Source organism: Peromyscus californicus, unplaced genomic scaffold (genome assembly GCF_007827085.1).
Source record: "Peromyscus californicus insignis strain IS unplaced genomic scaffold, ASM782708v3 Scaffold_16__1_contigs__length_79575227, whole genome shotgun sequence".
NCBI lineage: Eukaryota > Metazoa > Chordata > Mammalia > Rodentia > Cricetidae > Peromyscus > Peromyscus californicus.
In genome coordinates this window covers 11,896,919-11,922,257 of record NW_026294458.1, presented here as the reverse complement: position 1 = coordinate 11,922,257, position 25,339 = coordinate 11,896,919, and the positions used below count along the sequence as shown (strand labels likewise).

Below are 25,339 nucleotides of genomic sequence, written 5' to 3'. Positions count from 1 at the left end.
TTCTCTACTGTGGGCACTAGTAGCTAAGGAATGTGCTTTATGGGGATTGGAGAGATGGCCTGCAAGTTAAAAACATGTGCTGCTCTTCTGGAAGACTGGAGTTTGGTTCTCAGCACCTATTTATCAGGTAGCTCCCAACCTCCTGTGACTCACTGAGCACCCAGACCCCTCTGTCACAGGATTCTTCCTAACATGAGTCTTTAAAAAATTACTGTTGCTGGGCGGTGGTGGCGCACACCTTTAATCCCAGCACTTGGGAGGCAGAGGCAGGCGGATCTCTGTGAGTTCGAGGCCAACCTGGTCTACAGAGGGAGTTCCAGGACAGGCTCCAAAGCTACACAGAGAAACCCTGTCTTGAAAAACCAATAAAATAAAATAAAAAAAATACTGTTAGAGTTATCCTCTGCCTCTCCCTCCCTCCTCCTCTGGAAAACTGTAGTTCACACATCAAATCAATGACTCCAACAGCCAGCCAGAAGTCAACTAGGGAGATTGAGGCAGCCAGCTAGAGTTCCTGACTGAGCTTTCTCTCCATGGATGAGTTTCCAGCTTCCTCTTCCCACCACAGGCATTTTTATACCAAGGGATAAACAGCAGTAACCTCTGTGGGACATGGTTTACCCTCTAGCTGTTCTCAAGGACACTATGTTTTCTAACATCATTATCTGTTTTCCGTTCTTCCTGTTTCAGAGTTGGGGACGAGCCTGACCCAGGACAGAGAAGTTTATATATATATATATATGTGTGTGTGTGTGTGTGTGTGTGTGTGTGTGTATGTATAGTTTCACTGTGTCGACCAGGCTGGCCTTGAACTCAGAGATCCGCCTGCCTCTCTCTCCTAAGTCTGAAGGTCAGGGAACAACTTGTGGGAGTCAGTTCTCTTCACCACGTGGGTCCTGGGGATCCAAGTCAGGTTGTCAGGTTTGGCAGCCAGCGCCTTTACCAACCACATCATCTCACCAGCCGCAAGACAGGGAGTTTGGGAAAGAACCTTAAATAAACATCCTGAGTCTGGGACAAAGGTTCTTTTGCTCCCAGAGTCTACTTTCAACAGGTCTTCAGCGTAAGTCCACCCCAGTGGCGGAAGATGGGACTCCACGGATTGGTCTGGGCCAATCCCTGGAGCCAGGAGTGGCACGAGTCCCACCCACAGCCTGGCTACTTGTCGTAGAGTTGTGTTTGGGGGCTAGCAGCCCGCATGATCTACGACAGGTAAAAATGTTGTCGTGGGTGATGCAAAAACCCTAAAGAGGGCAGCAAATGTCAGTTGCTCACGGCTGTTGTCTCACATTTTCTGTTTAAAATGAGAGGAGAGGAAGAGCTAGACTTAACTGCTCTTACAGAAGGCCTGAGTTGAGTTCTCAGTATCTTAGACAGCTCACACTCCCCTTAACTCTAGCTTAGAGGATATAATGCCTCTGGCCTCTACGGCTATCTATACCCACCCACCTACCTACCTATCTACCTACCTACCTACCTACCTACACACACACACACTTAAAAATAAAACAAATCTTTAAAAAATGAAATGAGACTCATGCTAGGGTCTAAGAACTAGCTTGGTTGCTATCCGGGGCTTGTCTGGCATGCATGAAGCCCTGGTATGATCCCGACCCACCACATAACTCAGGCATGGTGGCACACACCTGTAATCCCAGCCCTAGAGAGGTGGAGGCAGGAAGGGCAAAAATCTCTGGTCATCTTCTACTATCTAGAAAGTTTGAAGCCAGTCTGGGATACGGGAGACCTATCTCAAACCAGAAACAAAATAAAACGAGGCTCACTGCTGTCTATTCCACCAAGAACTCCCGAACAAGAAAGGACACAGAGTACCAAAGATGTTTTATTGCATCATTGCCTTTCACAATGAACAGTCACACAAATAATAATAACAAATAAAAGTACCTTTTGAAAGGATCAGACATCAGACACAGGGGCATAATTAACATTTAAAAAGACTGCTGAGTGTATTTATCCCGTGGGGGTGGGGGGCAGGGAGAGGCGGCACACTGCTAAGCCACCATCATGGAGCAGGCTGAGGCCCAGTGAAGAACCCATGGAACCTGCATCATAGAGTGGACATCTGGACCCTTCGGCACAGCTCCAGACAGAAGGCCTGTGCTGTCATAGGGACTTCACTATGCTTTTATGGCTTTCTCAGGATCTGAGACATGCCCATTTACTTCCTGAGGAGGGACGCCAAGGGAACAGGTGCCACCTGCTCCCTTCTCCCTCACTTGCCCTTCCCGCATAGCTTCCTTGGCCTCTCTCGACTACCTAGGCTCGTGTTTCTCCTCCTTTCTTCTCCTACCAGCTAACACCTGAAAGACTTGAAAGCCCCCATGGAGGACAGAGCTAGTCCAAGCCTTCTCATTCTCATCGGAAGGATCCTGGATTCCCATAGCCCTCCTGAGAAAGCTGGGAGATGCTTCTGTCTCCTGCCCCTACCACAAGCCACTGTCTGTTCACGGGTGGCCAGAGTCCAGAGCTCAGGAGCGGCGCTGCCCAGGGATGGGTTACGAGGGTGCTCCCTCTAGATTGGAAATGCTGTTGACGCACCAGGAAAGAAAAGCCTGCACCAATTACCATCTTAGCGTTTTGTCCTAACTGGAGAAAATCAACACTTAACAAGGCTCATAGTGTCTATGTGCATTTAATTTCATAGGTGTCCTCAGCAAGCTGCATTCTTCACACAGGTCCACACTCAGAGGGGTTGAGAGATGGGGTGGAGAGAACCCTGGAGGTCAGGCCTTTGTCTCTGCCCACTTCTCTTGTCCTCTAAACACTCAAGATCACAGCTTGTGTCGGCTGGGCTAGGGAGGACTCCAAATTCTTATCATTCTAGACAGGAGGAGAGATACAGAGATGAGGCTTAGGAAAGATTTCCAAACTGCAACAAGAAAACACTAAGATTTGTCAGTTATTATCACTTTCGTCTTCTCTAGCTTTCTCTCTCTTCTCCCTATGTCTTTAGGGTATTTGTTTGTTTTGAGGCAGGATCTATGTAGCCTAGCCTGAGGTGGTGGTTTGAATGAGGATGGCCCCCATAGACTCACATGTTTGAATATTTAGCCCCTGGTTGGTGGAACTGTTTGGGAAGGATTAGGAGATGTGGCCCTGATGGAGGAGGGGTGTCATTAGAGGCAGGATTTGAGGTTTCAAAAGCCCGTTCCCAGTTAACTCTCTTTGCCTCCTAAGGATGTGACCTCTCATGCTCCAGTGCCACGCCTGCCTGCCACACTCTCCACCATGGTGGCCATGCACTCACCCTCTGAAACTGTAAGCCTCCAGTAAACTCTTCCTTCTACAAGGGGTCTTGGTCATGGTGTCTTATCATGGCAATGGAAGTAACCACCTCTCTATCTCTGCTTCAGCTTTCCCTTGCCTGGGTATTATATTCTGCAAAGTCAGAGGCTACACTCACCTAGTAGTCAGGGTGCGGCATGCTTCTCTGGTTTCCATAGGGATTTTGGGTCTGCCTGGGGGTCCCCGTCCTGACTTTGGGGAAGATGCTGTTGTCTGCTCCAGGGCTGCTGAAGCCGGAGTTGCTGAAGCCGGTTTGCTGCATCCGTACATTGTGGAAGTCATTCTCAATCAAATTCTGTTCTTCCACATTCTTCTTTTTCTTCTTTGAGCTATAATCAGGAAAATGAATTAGGATCTAGGGATGGCAGCAAAGTTTCTTGAAGGAATTTTTTCCCCCTGATCCCTGCATCCCTGAATCCTTGGCTGTCCTGGGACTCATTATGTAGACCAGACTCGCCTTGATTTCAGAGACCACCGCCCGGCTCCCTTTTCCTTTTCTAAGTCCTTGGTATGCTTAGCTCCTCTCACTCACTGAGAGGTCTCTGTAGCCATTTATTCTGCTGGCGTCGTACGTCACAATTTCTCTTTCACTTTTATTAGTTTCATATCCAATTGAGAAGCACGCTTAATGCTAATGTGGGCCTGGGCATGGTGACACACCCTTTAATCCCAGCACTCGGGAGGCAGAGCCAGGCGGATCTCTTGTGAGTTCGAGGCCAGCCTGGTCTACAGAGTGAGATCCAGGACAGGCACCAAAGCGACAGAGAGAAACCTTGTCTCGAAATAACAGCAACAACAACAACAACAAAAAGCCACAAAAATGAAAAGGAAAAAGGAGAGTGAGGAGATAGCTCTGCTATTAAAGTACTTGCCACGGAAGCGTGAGGACCAGACTTGGGAGACTATGCAAATGTCAGGTGAGCATGAAGGCCCGCCTGTCATTCTAGCACTTGGAAAGGAGGGCACCCCGGATAGAGATCCCTGGAGTAAGCTAGCTAGCCGGGGTGGCCATATCTGTGAGCTCTGGGACAAGAGGAAGGCCCTGCCTCAGCTAGCAGAGGAAGCCTCCTGACAGCAACCCTCAGCCTACACATTCACTCACATGCATAGTACCCACACCAGTATATATGTGTCTACACAGATAGACACAAGCCACACACACATACACAACAAGGAGAAAAGGAAACAGGCTTTGGCAGTATGACAGGACTGGTTGGGGCACTTCAGGGGCCTCTAGTGTGGGAATTCTAAGCCAAGTGTAAGCATTTGTACTCACAGAGGCATCGTCCTACTCACTCGGATTAGACACCTGCTCATCTTCCTGCCCATGGGCCATAGTCCCACTCCCCAGAACAAGAGAGTGGGGACAGCTGCATCTATGACGCAGGCCACTCCCAGCACACCTGTGCTTCAGTCACATTGGGAATGTCATTGACCCATTGCCTTAGCTAGCTAGCTCAGTTTACACCTTTTGACAGTCTCTCATCCAGAGTAGCAAAGGCTCCCCTGCCCTATGGGCTGATCAAGGAGGCAAAAATGTCATGCTGTATCCTCAAGAACTCTGACTCTATGGCTGGGCTAAGAACCTGGCTCTGCAGTGGGATGGAGAAGCCTTGATATAAAACTGTCACAAGGCCACACAATTCTATAGTAACTCTGGTCCCTGAAGGGCCAGGACAGTCAACCAGCTACCTTAAGAAAAGAGGATGTAGGCTTGCTCCAAAACCAGGCATGTTCTACCTGTCTTTCTAGAAGTGAGAAAGCTAGATATTGTAGGGATGCCCATGTGACTGATTCTAGCTTTGCTCTGGGAAAGGTTAACATCAAAATGGAAGAAAACATCAACAATAGAATAAGAACCAAGTATATCAGGTGGTAGTGGCCCATGCCTTTAATCCCAGCACTCGGGAGGCAGAGCCAGACAGATCTCTGTGAGTTCGAGGCCAGCCTGGTCTACAGAGCAAGATCCAGGACAGCCTGGGCTACACAGAGAAACCCTGTCTCAAAAAACAAACAAAACAAAAAGAATTGAATGTCTGTCCATCCTCTACAGTTATATCAGGAAAAGGCCAGAATGTAAGGTCTGAGTTAAATGTTAGGGGTGGGGAAGATAGCTGCTTTTCACAATGTGGATCCCACTGGGCACATGAAGATGGGAAGAGGGTCGCAGCATCCTTCTCCCAGCTACCGGAAGAGCTGCAGCATTGCTAAATATTGCTGAATGACTAAAGAGACCTTCCTTCCTTTCCCTTAAGAGACTGAAGACACCAAGCTGAGAAGGAGCCACAAAGAGATGACCCCACTACTTAAAAACCCAGAGTTTCTGCAGAGGTTGCTTTGGGACCTGTTGAGGTGCCTTTGTACCATTCGGCAGAGTTCTAGCCAATGGGGTGGTTTGGGGGAGTTACATTTGACAACATCAGTGGAATTAAATAGATATTTGTTTGTTTGACACTGTCTCGCAGAGCCCAGGCTGGCCTGAAACTCTTTGTGTAACCAAGGATGACCTGGAACTTCTGAGCCTCCTGCCTCTACCACCTGAGCTGGGGCGACGAGGAGGCACCACCACACCTGGTTTATGCTATGCTAGAGATCAAGTCCTGGTCTTCACGCAGGCGATGCAAACACTCTACCAACTACTGAGCCCCAGACCCAGTCCTGGTTGTTTTTTTTTTTTTTTTTTTTTTTTTTTTTTTTTTTTTTTTGTGACGTAGGATCTTATATAGTCAAGGCTGGCCACAAACTTGCTATGTAGTTGAGGATGACCCCAAACTCTTAATCCTCCTGACTCCACTTTCCAAGTACCGAGTACACAGGTGTATACAGCTATGCATAACTTGAGTTAAATGGTGCTGATGGAAAGTTGGTTTTCTGTTATTTGAGACAGGGTCTCTCTACATAGCCATAACTGTCCTGGTACTCACTCCAGGCTGGTCTCAAACTGACAGAGATCTGCCTGCCTCTGCCTCCCAAGTGCTGGGATAAGGTGTACATTACCACACCTGGCCCTAGTGAAGAGTTATTAATGTCATAGAAAGCTGATTGTTGGGTCTGATTAGTGTGAAGCAAAAATAAAATTGAACAAAAAAATTAAATCATAAAGGATATAGAACCATGTATATAATATCACTTAAAAAGGTAAAATTGAGTATGGGCTAAAGTGATGTTCAATGGTTAAGAACACATACTGCTCTTGGAGAGGACCCGAGTTCAGGTCCCAGCATCCAGGTTGGGTGGCTCACAACTGTCTATCACTCCAGCTCTAGGGGATCTGATACCCTCTCTTCTGGATTCCTTGAGCTCCTGTACTCACTTCTATAGACATCCATAAGTAAATGTTGGCATAAAATACAAACTTATACATACATAAAAATAACAGACATAAATCCTTCAAAAAGAAAGACAGTAATTTAAATAAGGAAAACCATTCAGTTGTGGGAGAGAGGCCTCCCTTATTTCCTCCTCTTCACCCATGAGAGTGTTTTGGAAGGCGGCATATCCAGCCGTATCTACCCACCCCCATACCTCGCCAAGACGATCAGTGCGATCAGCAGGATGAGGATGAGGGCTCCAGCAATGGTGCCCACGATGGTGAGGATGAGCTGGAATTCTGAAAGGGAAGAGACAAGAGCAGGGTCCTGGTGAGTCTTACCTGGCACAACTTGGCACAACCTAACCTGGGAAGAGAGTCTTCATGAGGCGTTATCTGAACTGGGCTAGCCTATGTGGTATGTCTGGGGCAGGGGTTTGTCTTGACTGTTAACTGATACAGGATGACCCAGTCCACTGTGGGGAGCCCCATTCCCTAGGCAGGGGGTCTGGAACAGTAAGAGAGAAGAAAGCTAGCTGGGAGCAAGAGAGCAGCAAGCAAGGATCCATGCGTTCATTCTCTTTTTGCTCTTGACTGTGGATGCAATGGTTGAGTTCCTGCCCTGATTCTCTCTCCCTTTCTTCTCTCTCTCTCTCTCTCTCTCTCTCTCTCTCTCTCTCTCTCTCTCTCTCTCTCTCTCTCTCTCTCTCTGTTTTTCGAGACAGGGTTTCTCTGTCCTGGATCTCGCTCTGTAGACCAGGCTGGCCTTGAACTCACAGAGATCCACCTGGCTCTGCCTCCCGAGTGCTGGGATTAAAGGCGTGCGCCACTGCTGCCCAGCCAAGCTTTTCTCTCTTCTACTGCTTTTGGCCAGGGTATTTGTCTCAGCCACAGAAGTGAAACAGGAACAAACAGCCCCCAGCCATCGGGTCCTTCTGTCTCCTGCACAGTGTGAGCTCCTTCAGGTTCCTGTCTCCCAGCCCTGCAGAGGCACGAGGCACACAGGGCAGGTGCTTGTCTCTGCTGCCACCCTTCCTTGTCCTCGTACCCTAGTCATACCCTCACCGTTAGGTTGTCTGCAGCACACAATCATTACACGCAGCCTTTCAGGCTCTAAAATCACAAATACAAAAGAGGCTGATGGCGGCAAGTTCTTCCTGGGCTGTGTGGGGTGGAAGACCTCACTGAGGTCTACACTCCCTCTCCATCTCTCCCACCATTACCTGCCCTCCATAGCTCTTCCTTTTCACAAGCCTGCGGATGGGGATGGAACATGTCACCAGCAGAGGAGGCAGGTAATGGCTTACGAGGGAGGAGTTTGTCAATGCCTACACTCTTCTACCTCAGACTAGTGCTATAGACCCTTTGTTGTATAGCCCAGGATGGGCTTGAACTCACAGCGGTCCTCCTGCCTCAGCATCCCTAGTACTGAGATTACAGATGTTCAACACTATGCCTGGCTGCTATGGACTCTTGGAATATGACCCTAAGAATAGCTTGTGAACATAACATACACACCAGTTTCAATACTTAACCTGGAAAACTCATAAATGGCAGGCAGTGGTGGCACACACCTTTAATCCTACCACTCTGGAGGCAGAGGCAGGCGAATCTCTGAGTTTGCGGCCAGCCTGGTGTACAGAATGAGTTCTAGGGCAGCCAGGGCTACACAGAGAAACCTCGTCTCAAAAAACAAAAAACAAAAACAGAAAAGGGAAAACTTATTAGTATTCCTCCCCCCCCCCCTGTTTAAAATTGAATGTGAATGTGTGTATGTATATGTGCACGAAAAGGCCAGTAGGTCCCCTGGAGCCAGAGTTACAAGCACTTGTGTGCTACTCAGCATGGGTGCTGGGAACTGAACTCCAGTCCTCTCCAAGAGCAGCAAGTGCTCTTAACCACTGAGCCACCTCTCCAGCCCCTAATTAATACTCTGAAACTGATTGCATGCTTAAATATTTTGAATTAAGTGGAATATGTTAGTAAAAGAAAGTTCACCTCATTGACTTTCAGAATTTTGTTGGAAACGTTCACAATTTGCAATGATGTGTGTTGATCATATTCTGTTTGTACTAGACAATGCTACTCTAGACCTCTGTCTCTGATACATCACAAATGTCACCTCTGACCTGGGATCACAGACCATGAAGTTGGGGAAGGACCTGACAGGTTATCTATATACCCAACTTCTCATTTCTAGATGTGGAAAGGGAAGACCCAGGAGGGAGAAATGGCTTAGCAGGTCCGTTCTTACAACGGAATGGAGACTCTCTTCACATTGTTCTCACGGCTGCCGAGAAGCGGATGGTCATAGTCACCGCCTCCTGGGTTGTTGGGCTTCCGTTCATTATGACAATTTAAAGGTAATTTAAAATTTAAAGCTAACATTGTCCCAGACTGGTGGGGATGGGGACGAGGCATGGAAGAGAACGATACACTGTTTTGCAACAGCCAATCCAAACCAGTAAACAGTAAGACTTGATAAGACCTGGCCCAGCCTGGTGGCAGCACAGGCCTTTAATCCTGCGCTTGGGAGGCAGAGGCAGTCTAATTTCTTTGAGATCGAGGCCAGCCTCAGTCTACATAGCCAGTGCTAGGCCAGCCAGGATTACACAGTAAAATCCTGTCTCCAAAATTAATAAATAAATGAATGAATAATAAGATTCGATAACACCAGCCTGAGCATTTAAATGCCTGCTTCCTAAGTTGTGCCCCCCAACACCCACCATTTTGGGAAGCACCATCTATAATATAGACATTGGGGTTGGGGATTTAGCTCAGTGGTAGAGCGCTTGCCTAGCAAGCGCAAGGCCCTGGGTTCGGTCCTCAGCTCCGGAAAAAACAAAAACAAAAACAGACATTGAGTATAATGAGCGAGGATGCCCTTCTCTGGTCTGGAGTGGGTTCAGAGGCACCTGCTCAGCCCTGGGTTCGGGTTCTGTTATTTCTAACAGCAGAACTCTTGCTGCCCATCACCTAAGTGTGGATGTGGGATGCGGGGCCCAGGAGACAAGCTCCAAGCCGAGTTTCTCTCTCAGTGAATGAAGGAAGACTTTGGTGGAGTGAGCAGGACCCTGGATGCAGTTCACATGTGTTTCTTGGATGTTTAGTAACTTAGGGTGTCTATACTTACGGTCTTTGCAATCCATCCCGCTGTAGCCAAATGGACACCTGGAACATGGTCACAATAGGAAGTCAGGTTAAAGACCCTCGTGGGAAGTGTGCTGGAGTTCCCACCCCAATTTCCATTTCTCCCTTCCCGTCTGCCTTTCCTTCTGTCCTTCCTTACCCTTTCTGTTCTCTTCTTTACGCTACCATTTTCCCAAGAGTCTATTCCATGTGGTGCTGGTACGGTGAAGTGTACTCAGTCCAATGTGGCTTCATTTGCCACAGACTAAACATAGCCTCCTCTGAACTCCAGGAAGGCTTGGCAATTCAGGCGAAGCTGAACCCAAGAGGCATGGAGTAGCACGGACCCTCTCAAGGGGCAACTGGTGAACATATTACTCATACTCAGTTTTGTTTCCTCATCTTGTAATGGGCACCTATCCTGTTTCTAACTGTTGTATGATAGGTCCTACCTACTGCAGTTTCTAGAGATACAGGATGCTCCAGAACTCTGGGATGATGATGACACAGAGATACACTAAACCTGCCAACCCATGCCAGCTCGCCAGCTTCCCGATACTAAACCTTCATATGTGCTGCAAGCTCCGGCCTAGCTATGCTGTGACAAGATAAAGATGGAGTGATTTCTTACTCTTCACACTTCTCATCGGTAGTCTTCTGGTAGCCTGGCATGCACACACACTCCGGTGCTCCGTTATCCTTCATTAAGCATTGCTTCTTGTCTTCTGCTTTGCAGGTCTCAGGACACTCTTGAGCTTTAAAATAAAGGGAGTTCAAGGTCGTTATCAGAAACGATATCTTAAAAAAAAAAGTGTGTGTGTGTGTGTGTGTGTGTGTGTGTGTGTGTGTGATGGAGGAGGGCATTCCACAGCACATGTGTGACGTCACAGGACAAGTTTATGGGCAGAGTCAGTTCTCTCCCTCCACCTTTACCTGGGTTTGGGGAAGAAACTCAGGCTTGCTCAGCAAGAGCCCTTGCTGGCTGAGCCGTCTCCCCAGCCCAGAGACGATCGCTTCAACCCCAAGATGACATGCAACAGCCTATAATTTTGTACACTGGTTTTTCTAAGTAAAATAAAGATGTGCCTCTTGTGAAGCTCCTAGCCCATGGGAACTTAAGCAGTCATGTTTTTGTTTTGAAAATAGAAAACAAAAAAGAAGCCAGGTGGTGGTGGCGCACACCTTTAATTCCAGCACTCGGGAGGCAGAGGCAGAGGCAGGTGGATCTCTGTGAGTTCGAGGCCAGCCTGGTCTACAGAGCGAGCTCCAGGACAGACAAGGCTACACAGAGAAACCTTGTTTTGAAACACCCTCCCCCCACCAAAAAAAAAAAAGAAAGAAAATACTAGAGGAGGGAAAGTGAGAGTTGTGAGGGACGTTTGGGAGCAGGCGGGACACTTACGAAGACGAACACAAAAGGGAACCAGTATGTTCGGCCTTGCCAGCCCAGGTTTGCATGTGCATTGAAAACCATTCTGGCAGTTATTCTCGTCCTTCTCACAGCCGAAAAGGTCACACAAATCTTGTCCTGTGAGAGGCATGAATGGGTGAAACACACATTGAGCAAGCCCGCATAATTCATGAAAGCGTTTCACCTCCTCACTTTCTCACTCTACTCTCTATTCGGTATCATTTGATTTTTGACGGGTCCAACATTCCTCCACCTATGAAATGGTGCTAATAATCCTTGTTCACGTGATTGAGTGATTGACAGTGGCCGCACCAGGAGCCTCGATAAGCCTTCATTCTTTTGTTCATCTGTAGATACAGTGACATTTAAATGTTAGGCTAAGGACATTAAGGTTTTTTTGTTTGTTTGTTTGGTTGGTTTTTTTTGGCTTTTGTTTGTTTGTTTGATAGGGTTTCTTTGTGTACCCCTGACTGTCCAGGAACTCGATCTGTAGACCAAGCTGGCCTTGAACTTGGAGATCTGCCTGCCTCTGCCTCTCAAGTGTTAGGATTAAAGGCTTGTGCCACTAAACCCAGCTTTTGACACTAAGTTTAAATTTTTTTTTTAAAGATTTATTTATTTATTATGTATACAATGTTCTGCCTGCACTCATCCATCCCTGCAGGCCCAAAGAGGGAACCAGATCTCATTGCAGATGGTTGTGAGCCACCATGTGGTTGCTGGGAATTGAACTCAGGACCTTTGGAGGAGCAGCCAGTGCCCTTAACCTCTGAGCCATCTCTCCAACCCCTAAAATTTTTTTAATTTGTGTGTGTGTGTGTGTGTGTGTGTGTGTGTGTGTGTGTGTGTGTGTGTTGTGTGTGTGTGTGTGTGTGTTGTGTGTGTGTGTGTGTGTGTGTGTGTATGTGAGTCACGCCATGTGTGCAGGGAGGCCAGACGAGGCTGTCAGATTTTCTGGAGCTGGAGTTAAAGGTATGTGTTAGGCCCCTGACAAGGTTGCTGGGATACAAGTTCCAGTTCAGTTTTCATCATTGAACAGCAAGTGTTACTGACCACTGCCCATCTCTCCAGCCCCTGACTTATTCCCTAAGCCAGAAAGCTCTGGAAGACTCTCAGCAGGAGCATGCCTTGAGAGAACAGCCAAAAATGCTCGTCTAACTGTGGACGGTAAGTGTTAGGGGGGGGAAGATGGGTCTGAGAGTGGAGGGAGCAGGGGATAAAGGAGTAGAGAGGTAGTGCTGTTCCTCTAACAAAGAGTCTGAGCTGTCACTAACCCCTGTAGCTTGAAAAGACCTCTGTCCTAGTTAGGGTTACCATTGCTGTGATGAAACACAGTGACCAAAGAGCAAGATGGGAGGAAAGGGATTATTCTGCTTACGCTTCCACCTCACAGTTTATCATCAAAGGAAGTCAGGACAGGAACTCAAGCAGGGCAGGAACCTGGAGGCAGGAGCTGATGCAGAGGCCATGGAGGGGTGCTGCTTACTAGCTTGCTCAGCCTGCTCTCTTACAGAACCCAGGACCACCAGCCTAGGGGTGGCAGCATCCACAATGGACTGGGCCATCCCCCATCAATCACTGATTAAGAAAACGCCCTACAGGCTGCCTACAGTCCAATCTAATGGACACACTTTCTCAGCTGAGGTTCCCACCTCTCAGATGACTCTAGCTTGTGTCAAATTGACATAAAATTAGCCAGTATAACCTCCAATCCAAAAGCTAGAGAAAAAGAAGGTCCAGAAGAGAATATATTTTTGTGACCAGACCTGAAGAGCAGGAAAACTGAGGCATTGGCTTCCATCTGGGGCAGTTTGCTCTGTGGCTATCTCTAGACGTCAGCCTGTGGTTCTCAGTTAATTTAAGCCAAATGACTGGAGATGTTCAGGGAGGTGGTCCAAAAAGCACTTTTCAGAGCCAGCACCGACTAGTTTCAGTTGTACCAGGGTTTCTAGGCACAGCAATGACTCGGGAGTATAAAAACGAGGAGACTGCAGTTGGGAGGGGGGATCCCCAAGATTATCCTGAGACATGCGTAAGTTGTTCTCAGCTGATGATCACCTGAGCTCCGTGTCCATGCTGACGGTGACTCCCAACTCTTCATGTGTGTGCTAAGTCCCGTCTGGCCCCCAACGGTACAAGGCCCAGGGCACAGAGGCTATGGGGATATGAGCTCCTGCACTAGACAAAATTCTGAGCCCAAGAAGAAACAGATTGGTAGATAGCTATGGTACGCCCCTTAGGAGAGCTTTGTCACAAAGCACTTATGCTCCAGGCCCTAACATGTTGTCAAGAATCTTTGTAAAGTCCCAACGAAAGAGAAAGGGTGTTGGGAAACTCTAAGCGAACATATTCATTTATGTTTTGAAAAAACAGAAATTAGGGGTTGGGGAGACGGCTCAGTCACTAAAGTACTTGCTGGGGAAGCCTGAGGACCTGAGTTCAACCCTGAGTATCCACATAAAAAAGCCAGGCATGGTGGAGCCCACTTGTTTAAAAAAAAAAAAAAAAGCCAGGCCTGGTGGAGCCCACTTGTAATTCTAGCTCTGGAGAAGTGGGGTTAGGGGGACTTTTGGGCCTCACTGGCCAGCCAATCTAACCTAATCAGTGAATTCAAGGATGAACGAGACCTTGTCTTTAAAAAGGTAGACTTTGGGCTGGAGAGATGGCTCAGAGGTTAAGAGCACTAGCTGCTCTTCTGGAGGACCTGAGTTCAATTTCCAGCAACCATGTGGTGGCTCACAACCATCTATAATGGGATCTGGTGCCCTCTTCTGGCCTGTAGGCACGCATGCCGGCAGAACACTGTATGTATAATAAATAAATACATCTTTAGAAAAATAAATAAATAAAAAGGTAGACTTCTGGGAGTAGCTCAGTGGTGGAATAACTGACTAGCCTCCAGGAGGTTCTAAGTTAAATCCCCAGCACTAGGGGGATGGCCAGAACTCACGGTGGATGACTCCTGAGAGACAACACCTGGGTTGACTTCCAGATACACGCCCCCCCCCCCCACAGAGAGAGAGAGAGAGAGAGAGAGAGAGAGAGAGAGAGAGAGAGAGAGAGAGAGAGAGAGAGAGAGAGAGATTAGCTTCACAAACTAACTCAGAGAGGTTCTAGTCAGTAAAAAGCAAAAATGTGAGACTGTAGGGAGGGCTCAGCAGTTAAGGGCACTTGATGCTCTTCCAGAGGAAGAGCCTGCCTGGAGTTTAGTTCTCAGCACTCACATCAGGCAGCTGTTAGTTACTCCATGGGATCAGACACCTCTGGCCTCTTTGGGCATCTGCACTCATGTGTACATACCTACACACAGGCCTACACATGCAATTAAAAATAACTAACTAAATAAAATCTTTTTAAAAGGGAAATTTAGAGCTGGGTGGTGGCAGGTCATGCCTTTAATCCCAGCCCTCAGGAGGCAGAGGCAGGTGGATATCTGAGTTCAAGGCCAGCCTGGTCTACAGAGTGGGTTCCAGGACAGCTAGAGCTATACAGAGAAACCTTGTTTCAAAAAGAAAAAAAAAAAAAGAAAAAAAAAAAAAAAAGAAAAAGAAAGAAAGAAAAAAAGGAAAATTTGGAGACAGCACTCCATCTCTTGACTTGCTCCCTTCTCACATATAATGGAAAGATTAACAGAAAGTTAGATCTTTAGGCAAACTTGAAGTCAAATTTTTAGTACTTACTAGTATAGCTCGTTATGTTTCCATCGTCCTGAACTGCCTTATCAATGGCAGCAGCTATAGTAGTTTCATTTTGAGTTGTGCTTTCTTCAAACATGTTTACTACTGACACGTAGACAGTCTTTTCAGCAGCACGCATTGCAGATCTTGCTGACAGTGAAGAGAAGTCACTAAAAATGAAATAAAGATGTCCATGATGAGTCAATACACAGTATATGAACCTCCCCGATGTCCAAATCTCCTGAGTTCTTGGCCTGGCTCCACAACCGTGGACCACATATGCAGGCCTGGGTGATACAGTGTGGAGTTTTCAGCCTGGTGGCTTCTGTTTGACATGTGTTCAGAGAAGCTACAATGAGAACAGCAGTCTATTGGAAGGCACTTGGAGTCCTCAAGTCAGGGATTGACAGAGGTATGATTTGTAACCAAAGGATCCAACCACACTAGTTCATGTGAACAAACTTGGTCCACGTGAACAAGATGCCGGGCAACCACCAACAGCCTTCCTTCTCCAGGCCACACCCTGCTCACGCCGGCCTGAGTCCATATGATATTAGAGGCACCACTGAGGCACACAGTTCCTTCTGTAGTGCTCTGGCTAGCCACCTCTTCTTATGTGTGTGTGTGTGTGTGTATGAGTTCATGTGTGTGTGTATGTGTATGTATGTATGTGTTGTGTGTTTGTGTGTGTGTGTGTTTGTGTATGTGTGTGTTCCTGTGTATATGTTTGTGTGTGTGTATGAGTTCATGTGTGTTTGTGTGTGTATATATGTGTGTGTATGTGTATGTATGTATGTGTTGTGTGTTTGTGTGTATGTGTGTGTTTGTGTATGTGTGTGTTCCTGTGTATATGTTTGTGTGTGTGTGTATGAGTTCATGTGTGTTTGTGTGTGTATATATGTGTGTGTGTGTGTGTGTGTGTGTGTGTGTGTGTGTGTGTGTGTGCTCATGTGTGTGCATGCATATGGAAGCCAGACTGGCATCAACTGTCACTTGCTCTCCACCTTAATATTGTTATTTTCAGTTGCTTGGTCAATAAGTGTGTTGCATTTATGAGAAAAAAAATCATAAAATTACTTTAGCTCTTAGCAGGCTGTTCCCAAGCTCTGAGGAAGCTTGCCTTATTTTGAGCTACCAAAAAGCTCTTTTTCTGGGCATGGGACATTTGGGGTTATTGCATTTGTTTTTTTTTGGGGGGGAGGGGTCACTACATTTTTTTTATAATAAGTTTTATTTTATATTTTGTGTGTATCTTTTGCCTGCATGTATGTCTGTGCGCTACATGCATGGCTGGTGCCCACAGAGGCCAGAAGAGGGAATTAGATACCCTGGAACCAGAGTAAGCCACCACGTGGGTGCTGGGAATCAAACCCGGGTCCTCTGGAGGAGCCGCCAGTGATTTTAACCACTGACCCTATCTCTCTAGCCCACATTTCTTTTGTAACTTCTCTCTTGGGCTCTTTCTCATAGACTGGATTCTCTCTCTCTCTCTCTCTCTCTTTCTTTTGTTTTTGTTTTTTTTTTTTTTTTTTTTTGGTTTTTCGAGACAGGGTTTCTCTGTGTAGCTTTGCGCCTTTCCTGGAACTCACTTGGTAGCCCAGGCTGGCCTCGAACTCACAGAGATCCGCCTGGCTCTGCCTCCCAAGTGCTGGGATTAAAGGCATGAGCCACCACCGCCCGGCTTTCTTTTGTTTTTTTGAGACAGGGTTTCTCGGTGTAGTCCTGGCTGTCCTGGAACTCTATCTGTAGACCAGGCTGGTCTTGAACTCACAGAGATCCACCTGCCTCTGCTTTACAAGTGCTGGGCTTAAAGGCGTGCACCACCACTGCCAGGCCATAGACTGGATTCTCTTTCATAGTAGCATGAATTTTCTTATTCATATTTTCCTTCATATTTGGAGTTACATTGTTCTTTACATACTGAGATAACTTAATTTTTTTAACTTACATTTATTTGTGTGTGTGTGTGTGTGTGTGTGTGTGTGTGTGTGTGTGTGTGTCCATGAGTGCTGCAGCACACATATGGAGGTCAGAGGACAACTTTCTAGAATTCTGGGGATCTAACCCAGGTCATCAAGGTTGGCGGCAAGTGCCTTCACCCCCTAAGCCATCTCGCTGGCCCAAGAACTGTTTCTTACATCTTGGTCTTCCTCCCTTGTATAATCTGCAACATTCTGTCCCATGATGTACCTCACTGGATCATGACCGAGGAGTCATCTGGAACTGCCATGGACTGATAAGCCTCTCTCCATAGCTCCTTTCTGGGCCCCAGAACTTTATTACCAGTTGCCATATTCTGGCAAGTAGCATCCAACAGCCCGTGAAGGCCTCTGCTGGCCACCGGTGCTTTCTACGATGTGTTCCCCTCCAACTACCCCCACTTGCCTTTGTGGGCCTTGGCCATGCCAAACCTGCTGAGAAGCCTGTGGGCCAGCAGCAGACAAGTGCTGAGCCTAAGGCTTTCACACAGTGTCTTGGTGGCTCATGAACACAGGCTGTTATACCCCTTCCATTCACCATAAGCAATCTGAAAGGTTATGTCCCTGACAGCTACGTGAGGCAGCACAGCTCACTGGTCCAGCGCACAAACTTACCTCACTTTAAGAATTATAGTCTGTCCATAACCATAGCCAGACTGATTAAGTGCATTTCCAAGCTGTGGAGGAGAATAGATGGAATTACAAGATGAAAAACATTTTAAAAATTATGTTCTAGGTTTCAACATTGATTTCCTTCTTTGCTCCCTCCTTCCCCTCCCTCTTCCTTCTCCCCTTTCCCTCTTTCCTCCCTCTCTCTCTCCTCCCACCCTTCCTTCCTTCTTTCCTTCCTTCCTTCCTGAGACAGGGTTTCATGTAGCCTAGGCTGGCCTCAAGCTTACAGTGTAGCCAAGGATGGCCTTAAACTCCTGATCCTCCTCCTGCCTCCACCTCTGAAGTGCTGGGATTACAGGCATGTACCACCACACCCGGAGGGCACACTGCTGGAGATCCAACCTAGGGGCGGGCATTCTACTGGCCAAGTCACACTCACATTAGGCAACTACTCCACTGTTGAGCCCTTTTCATTTTACGTTTATACATTTATGTATCTGTTTATTTTGTGGTTCTAGGAATTGAACCCAGGACCCTGTACATGCTAGGCAAGTGTTATACCACTGAGCCATATGCCCAATCCAACTCTTTCTAAAATATGTATGTTGATTAGGTTGGCTTTGAATTCACTCTTCAGTCCAGGCAAACCTTGAACTTGTCATCCTCCTGCCTCAGCTTCCTAAGTAGCTGGGATCACAGGTCTATGTCCCCAAGCCTCAGCTTATTTACAGAAATAGAAACATTGAGCTTAGTATCCCAGGCACAGTGCAGAAGAGATAATCTCTATGCAAAGTCCAATTAGATCCAACTGGATAGACCCTGGGAAAGGTCTCATGGCTTGAGCTTGGACTGGCACACAAGGTCTGTTGAGAAGGAGAAGGTCTCTGATTTCCTAACTATGCTCCAGAGAATGCCAAGGGGTTCTGAAATATCCCCTTTGAATTAAAAATATCATTGAGGCCGGGCGGTGGTGGCACACGCCTTTAATCCCAGCACTTGGGAGGCAGAGCCAGGCGGATTTCTGTGAGTTCGAGGCCAGCCTGGACTACCAAGTGAGTTCCAGGAGAGGCGCAAAGCTACACAGAGAAACCCTGTCTCAAAAAACCGAAAAAAAAAAAAAAATATAATTGAAACCAGGCATGGTGCCTCATGCCTATAATGCTAGTGTTCAAAAGGCTGAGACAGGAGGACTACCATCATTTGAGGTCATTCCCAGTTATATAGTGAGTTCCAGGCCAGTCTGGAATACAGTGAGAGACCTTGTCTCAAATCACTAAAACGGGTCAAAGCGCTCGCCTCACAAATCTGAGTTGAATCCCTAGGACCCACATTATAGACAGATGCAGGAGCTGGAGAAATGGCTTAGAGGTTAAGAGCACTGGCTGCTCTTCCAGAGGTCCTGAGTTCAATTCCCAGCAACCACATGGGGGCTCAAAACCACCTGTAATGAGATCTGATGCCCTCTTCTGATATGCATGAAGACAGAACACTCATGTACATAAAATACATGAATAAATTAATCTTAAAAAATGAAAGATGGATGCAGTGGTATATATCTGTAATCCCAGCTTTCTTTTTCTTTCTTTTTTTTTCTTTGTTTTTTGAGACAGGGTTTCTCTGTACAACAGCCCTGGCTGTCCTGCCCTGGAACTCACTCTGTAGCCCAGGCTGGCCTCAAACTTAACAGAGATCAGCCTGTCTCTGCCTCCCGAGTGCTGGGATTAAAGACGTGTGCCACCACCGCCAATGAATCCCAGCATTCTTAGGTGAGATGGGAGGCAGAGAAAGGAGATCCTCTTGGAAAGGCTAGCTAGCCTGGAAAATGAAGTGTGGCAGAAACAAGAGACCATGCCTCAGCAAGGTGGAAGGAGGGCCAACTCCTGAATGTTGTCCTCTGACACAGACACTATGACATACGCCCATGTGCACGCACACACATACAACAAATAAAATATTTTTAAAAGAGCAACCACACAAAAACCCTCTCTAAAACCATGTAAACAAAAACACTCTTTGAAACCATATGAATGCTTCCTACCTCCCTGGCTCCCCCAGGAACACCCAGCCCTGGCTGAGCTCAGGTGTCTAAACACTGGCTGACTAAATGCTATGGAGAGTTTCCCAGGCCCAGCAACCATGGCTCCAGAATGTCTTTCCACACTTCACTCCTTCCCTGCCAACACATTCCCTCTCAAGAACAGAAATGAAGTGAAATGTTTTTGTCAAGGTTTTTGAAAATGGAGAGGAGAAAGTATCTGATAAAGTTCCTCTATTACAGGTAAAAATAAGCCATGTTGGTATGGAAATTTATGCAAATCTGAACATAGGAAAAAGAAAAATGTCTACCATTGAGCTACACTCCCTAGTCCAAAATAATGAATTCCTAATTAAGTTGTTATTGCTATGGGGTAAAACCCGAGGTCTTTCTCGTGCTGGAAAAGCACTCTGTCACTAAGCCATAGCCCCAGCCTGTTCTGAAATAACAAGACACCGCGAGAGCTCTTGTCTATTCAAAACCACACGGATAGCTTCGATAACAGGGAGGTGGGCACTGTGTCCCAACACCACTTCTGGAGGCAGGGCAGGGCTCTGCCGGGTGCCCTGTCTCAGCTGCACAATACTTCGGAGGCCCAAGAATCCCAGGGGATCTACATGCCCACTCAGAGGAGGTACATTTCACTTTATCAACAACATACGACTGTGCCCTGTGGCCACAAGAAGACCAGTGTCCCCCCCCCCCCCCCCCCCCCCCCCCCCCCCCCCCCGCAGGTCCAGGTGAGAAGGGAGCTGCTTCGTAGGTGGGAAAGTGGGGAAACACTTACAAAGTTGAGAATGTAGTTATGAAAGTTTTCATAGGCTTTGGAGTTTTTTTCTTCCAAGTCAGGTGATTCAGGCACCCTCACTGTAAGCTCTCCAGGGAATGTCTTTCCTGAAAAACCAGGCAGACCCTTTCTGAACCATTTAACGTTAATAGCACCCCCTTCAATTTTGTGTTTAAAACATAAGCTACTTTTCTTCTCTTTTTTTTCTCTTTCTTTTCCATTTCCCCCTTTAGACATGGTCTCACTGTGTAGTCCTGGCTACTGGCTGGTCTGGAACTCCATTTGTAGACCAGGCTGCCCTCGAACTTACAGAGAACTGTCTGCTCTGCCTCCCAAGTGCTGGAATTTAAGACATGTGCTACCATGTGTGGCTTTTTTTTTTTTTAAATTCTTGAACTTAGTGCTCACTATTTAAAATAGAAGGTTTTTTTTTGGGGGGGGTATCATTTACATAGAGTAGATCCCCAGAAATTAGTGTTAAAAATACAAACTTTGGGGGCATATCTCTAACTGTTATGGGTAACATAGGACATTCACTTACTATATCACTGACCTGCTCTAGCAAGAAAAGTCATTTCTTACTCATGAGGCAGAACAAAAAGGAGTCATTTAGACCAGTGGTTTTCAACCTGTGAGAGGTGAACCCTTTCATAGGGCTCTCCTAAGGTGATCGGAAAACATGGATATTTACATGACGATTCATAACAGTGACAAAATGACAGTTATGAAGTAGCAATGAAAATAATCTTATGGTTGGTGGCCCCCACAACATGAGGCACTGTAAAAGGGTCACAGCATCAGGAAGGTGGAGAACTGCTGGTTTGGACAGGCAGCCAGGGCCCCACAGCACCCGGGTGACCTATGCCGGTTTGTACTGAGGTGCATTCAAAGTCCATGTCTGGAGCTTGGACAGCTCAGATCAGGGCCCAGCCTGCTACCCCTCTTCTGCCTCAGTGCCCTGACGTTGTAATGGTACACCGTGGACAAGCTCGTCATCACAGAGTCAGTTTTCAGGGGCTCCGGCAACACTTGCTCTTATTTTGCATCTGCTGCATTCCAGAGCAGCAGAGGGAAGGGTTCTGCCCACACCAGACCTAGCTTGCTTGCAAATCGGCCTTCCGCGATCTCTACTCCCCCAGGGTTGGCTGGGACAAAAGCCTTCCCTGGCCACCTTTCTTTGCTTTCAATTTTTCCTCTGCCCACTTTCCTACCATTTTGAGATTCCCCTAAAGCCTACTTTAGTTATGAGGTTCAGGGCTCTGCCGTGTTCATCTCTTGTAACTTACCTTTCACACATGTTGAAGTGTTATAGTAATAGCCTTCTGAACACAAGCAGAAACGGTCAGAATGCAGGTTAACACAAGAAGCAGTTCCTCCACAGGGGTTAATCTCACAAGGATCACGGGGACCTTAGATGGAGGAGGAAGACATTACAAATCCATGGAACTCAGCAAATAACTCCTGGTGACTCATGTCCGCTCTTCACACCCTCCCTCTAGACACACTTGTTTTTCTTTAGAGACACGGTCTCACTGTGTAGCCCTGGCTGTCCTGGAACTTATGTTGACCAGGCTGGCCTTGAACTCACAAAGATCTGCCTGCCTCTGCCTCCCCAGTGCTGGGACTAAAGGTGTGCACCACCACACCTGGCCTCCATACCCTTTTTGTATGACTCTATAATACTTTCTTAGAAGGGCTGAGAACAGACTGCTTCGGTCTCTGGGGAAGCCCAATGTTGTGGTTTCGGAGCTGAATGCTCACTGACAGTTGAGGTTAGAGATTGGTGGGCAGAGCCCTGCTTGTGAAGAAAGGCAGCTTTCCAATCCTAAGGAGTGGAAGATCTTCAGAACTCTCCAGTGCTCAAGGACATTCAGTGCCTGCTTCTCTGCCACCGAGTAGGGCTCCCCAAAACCTTCTTAAAACAAAGCCACGTTTTTACAGAATGGTGTGGCGATCGCCCTACAGGGCAGGGCAGCAGGAAGTTCCAAAGGGAAACTAGATGTCTTGGTCTGATAAGCAGAGCCGGCACACATTCATGAAGAAAGCCAGGCATGGTGGCATATGCGTTTAATCCCAGCCCTTAAGAGGTAGACACAGGATCTCTGGCAGTTTGAGGCCAGCCTGGTCTACAGAAGATTCTGCCTCAAAAAGAAGAAATGGAAGGAGGAAGGGAACAATAAGGGAGAGACAATGCAGATTCACCAGTGAACTTCCTCCTGTTGAAGTATGAACCGAATCACACCCCTACTTAGCTTCTCACAAGATCAGGTTCAGTCAGGGTGGACTGGCCTGGGCAACCCAGTGAGCTTTCTAAGAGGAGAAACTAGGATGCACTACACCCTTAGCTCTGTGAGCGAGGACGTAGCATAAAGAAATAGTACAATGGCTCCTGAACCCTGGCCTAGGTTCTGGGCCAGGCACGCGTGTCTCAGGCCCTCTTTCCAGAGAGCAGGTGAAATTGGAGGGGGGATGTTCTGTAGGTGAGCAAATGGTGATCTTGGTTGGCCTCCCCCTCCCCTCCCCTCCCCTTCCATCCTTTCCCTTCCCTTCCTTTTTCCAGTACTGAGGACTGAAACCAGGCCTCATGCATGCTAGGCAAGTGCTCTACCACTGAACTCAGCCATAGGTTGCCATTTTCTTCATCTCCATAGAGTCTGAAGATTTTTCCAACAGCGTTTTTTTTTTTTTCTTTTCTTTTCTTTTGGTTTTTTGAGACAGGGTTTCTCTGTGTAGCCCTGGCTGTCCTGGAACTTGCTCTGTAGACCAGGCTGGCTTTGAACTCACAGAGATCCACCTGCCTCTGCTTCCTGAGTGTTGGGATTAAGGCATGCGCCACCACCACCCGGCATTCATTACAAAGTCTTAAGTGATTCCACTGAAGCCGAGAGAAGCGATTTGCCTCGTGCCAGCCAGCATGAGCCACTCACACAGGACTGCTGTGGAGGAAGCAGGAGCGGCCTGGAGAAGCTCCCATGCCAGAGTCCACCACAGCCATCCACATGGCTGTGACCCCTCTGCCCTTCTCTGCCTAGAAGATTGGGGAAGCAGCGCCATAGACAGGCTGAGTTCTATCTTCTTAGCTCTATCAAGGAAAACTTGGAAAATGATCAAAAGTATAGGGAAACACAAACCCACTCTCTTTGGGCAAGTCACTGTTTTCTTGGGGTCTCATTTTCCTTCTCTGAGAATGGCACAGTATATTTGAACTCTAAACTCTGAAGCTTGAGGAGTCCTCTAGACAAGGTTGGTAAATTATGGCTCATGAGCCATAACTAACCAACACTTTATTTTTATAAATCAAGTTTTATTGGGATATAGCCAAGTTCACTCATTTTTACATTGACATGGCTGCTTTTATGTTAAAATGTCAGAAGTTAACAGTTTTGACAGAGACCCTGTGTTGTCCCACAAAGCTTAAAATACGTAACTGTTTGTCTGTCACTGATAAATTTAGGTGACACTTAAAAGTGTCACTCAAGCTTGGAGGACACCGAGCCAAGTAGTTTCTATTTTAGTAATGTTGGCTTATGACCAATTACACACAAATGGCTGTGCTTGGGCCCTGGTCAGCCTGCATCTGTTTGAGGAAGCCATTGTATGGTGTCTTAACCCTTGAGCTCAAACTCAAAGGCTTGACTCAGTTTCCAAATTGTGATTTGGAAACTGAGTCAAGCCACCATCTTGACTGACTCCAGGGTAGAGCTGACTTCTTCCCTAAAGACAAGTGTGGCTGGCCGGGCAGTGGTGGCGCATGCCTTTAATCCCAGCACTTGGGAGGCAGAGCCAGGCAGATCTCTGTGAGTTTGAAGCCAACCTGTTCTACAGAGTGAGATCCAGGACAGGCACCAAAACTACACAGAGAAACCCTGTCTTGAAAAACAAACAAACAAATAAACAAGAAGACAAGTGTGGCCAATGAGCCAGCACTTAGTCAAATCTGGTCTTTTGAGAGAACCTGAAGCTACTTCCAACTCTCCTATGGGTAGCTTCACAAAGACCAAACTCATAAAAACACACTCCACCGCCGGCAGGGAGCTTCAGCAGCAGGAAGGAAAGAATGTGACTGACTGCTCACCTTGGGCCTCTTCTGTCATGACGGAACTTTGAGGTTTTATCCTAGCCATTTCCCTTCCTCTCCAGAACACACTGACACGTCACACCCCCAGTGCTGTGCAGCCCAGAGAGGAGACTTTTAGGGATCACTCTTACCTGGAGTGGTAGTTTGTGAGGAGACATTGGTAGACTGAGTTGTCCCAGAGGGCTGAGCTGTAGTGTTGGTAGACTGAGTTGTCCCAGAGGGCTGAGCTGTAGTGTTGGTAGACTGAGTTGTCCCAGAGGGCTGAGCTGTAGTGTTGGTAGACTGAGTTGTCCCAGAGGGCTGAGCTGTAGTGTTGGTAGACTGAGTTGTCCCAGAGGGCTGAGCTGTAGTGTTGGTAGACGGAGTTGTCCCAGAGGGCTGAGCTGTAGTGTTGGTAGACGGAGTTGTCCCAGAGGGCTGAGCTGTAGTGTTGGTAGATGGAGTTGTCCCAGAGGGCTGAGCTGTAGTGTTGGTAGACGGAGTTGTCCCAGAGGGCTGAGCTGTAGTGTTGGTAGACGGAGTTGTCCCAGAGGGCTGAGCTGTAGTGTTGGTAGAGTTCTCAGAGTTGGTAGAGTTCTCAGAGTTGGTAGAGTTCTCAGAGTTACCTTCGGCAGTACTTGAGGCAGAGGCTGCTGTGATTTTGGTTGCAGGAACAAAGAAGACAAGTGTCAGAAGACAGTGCATTGGATAAACAATGGTAATTACTGTCAATTCTAATCAGCACTCAACTTAGGGTTTTCTGGAAAAGTGAATATATATATATACATATATATATATATGTATATATATATATACACACACACACACACACATATATATATATGATTATGTTAAAAGTGGAAACACACGACTACTTCTAAACACAAAAAATAAATAAAATTAAACAGACAAAAATTAAAAATGTTACTGAAAACTATGACACTTACTAACTAATAATGTAGCTTAACGATAGGTATGGAGAACTTAGTGTAGAGTTGGGGTGATAATATTTATTATGAAGAGTACAAAGTCAGGA

The 25,339-nt window shown here is 47.0% G+C and overlaps 1 protein-coding gene across 1 annotated transcript; it reads right to left on the bottom strand.

Annotated features, from left to right (window-relative positions):
- Positions 1–1,949: 1,949 nt before the first annotated feature.
- Positions 1,950–24,340, bottom strand: Muc13 (mucin 13, cell surface associated). Its single transcript, XM_052739900.1, has 11 exons — positions 24,322–24,340; positions 21,533–21,655; positions 20,247–20,353; positions 17,428–17,489; positions 14,837–15,003; positions 11,148–11,273; positions 10,377–10,500; positions 9,750–9,787; positions 6,832–6,916; positions 3,425–3,635; positions 1,950–2,841 (listed from the first exon to the last, which is right to left on the bottom strand). The coding sequence occupies exons 1-10, from the start codon at positions 24,338–24,340 to the stop codon at positions 3,425–3,427; spliced, it is 1,062 nt and encodes a 353-aa protein (XP_052595860.1). The 3' UTR covers positions 1,950–2,841.
- Positions 24,341–25,339: the final 999 nt, after the last annotated feature.

What these genes read in the sequence shown, in the direction of transcription:
- Muc13 (XM_052739900.1), bottom strand. An exon ending in ATAACTACATTCTCAACTTT is followed by an intron (nt 17,490 to 20,246) that starts GTAAGTGTTTCC and finishes TCTCCTCCACAG; the next exon opens with CTTGGAAATGCACTTAATCA. An exon ending in TCCCTTTTGTGTTCGTCTTC is followed by an intron (nt 10,501 to 11,147) that starts GTAAGTGTCCCG and finishes TTTATTTTAAAG; the next exon opens with CTCAAGAGTGTCCTGAGACC.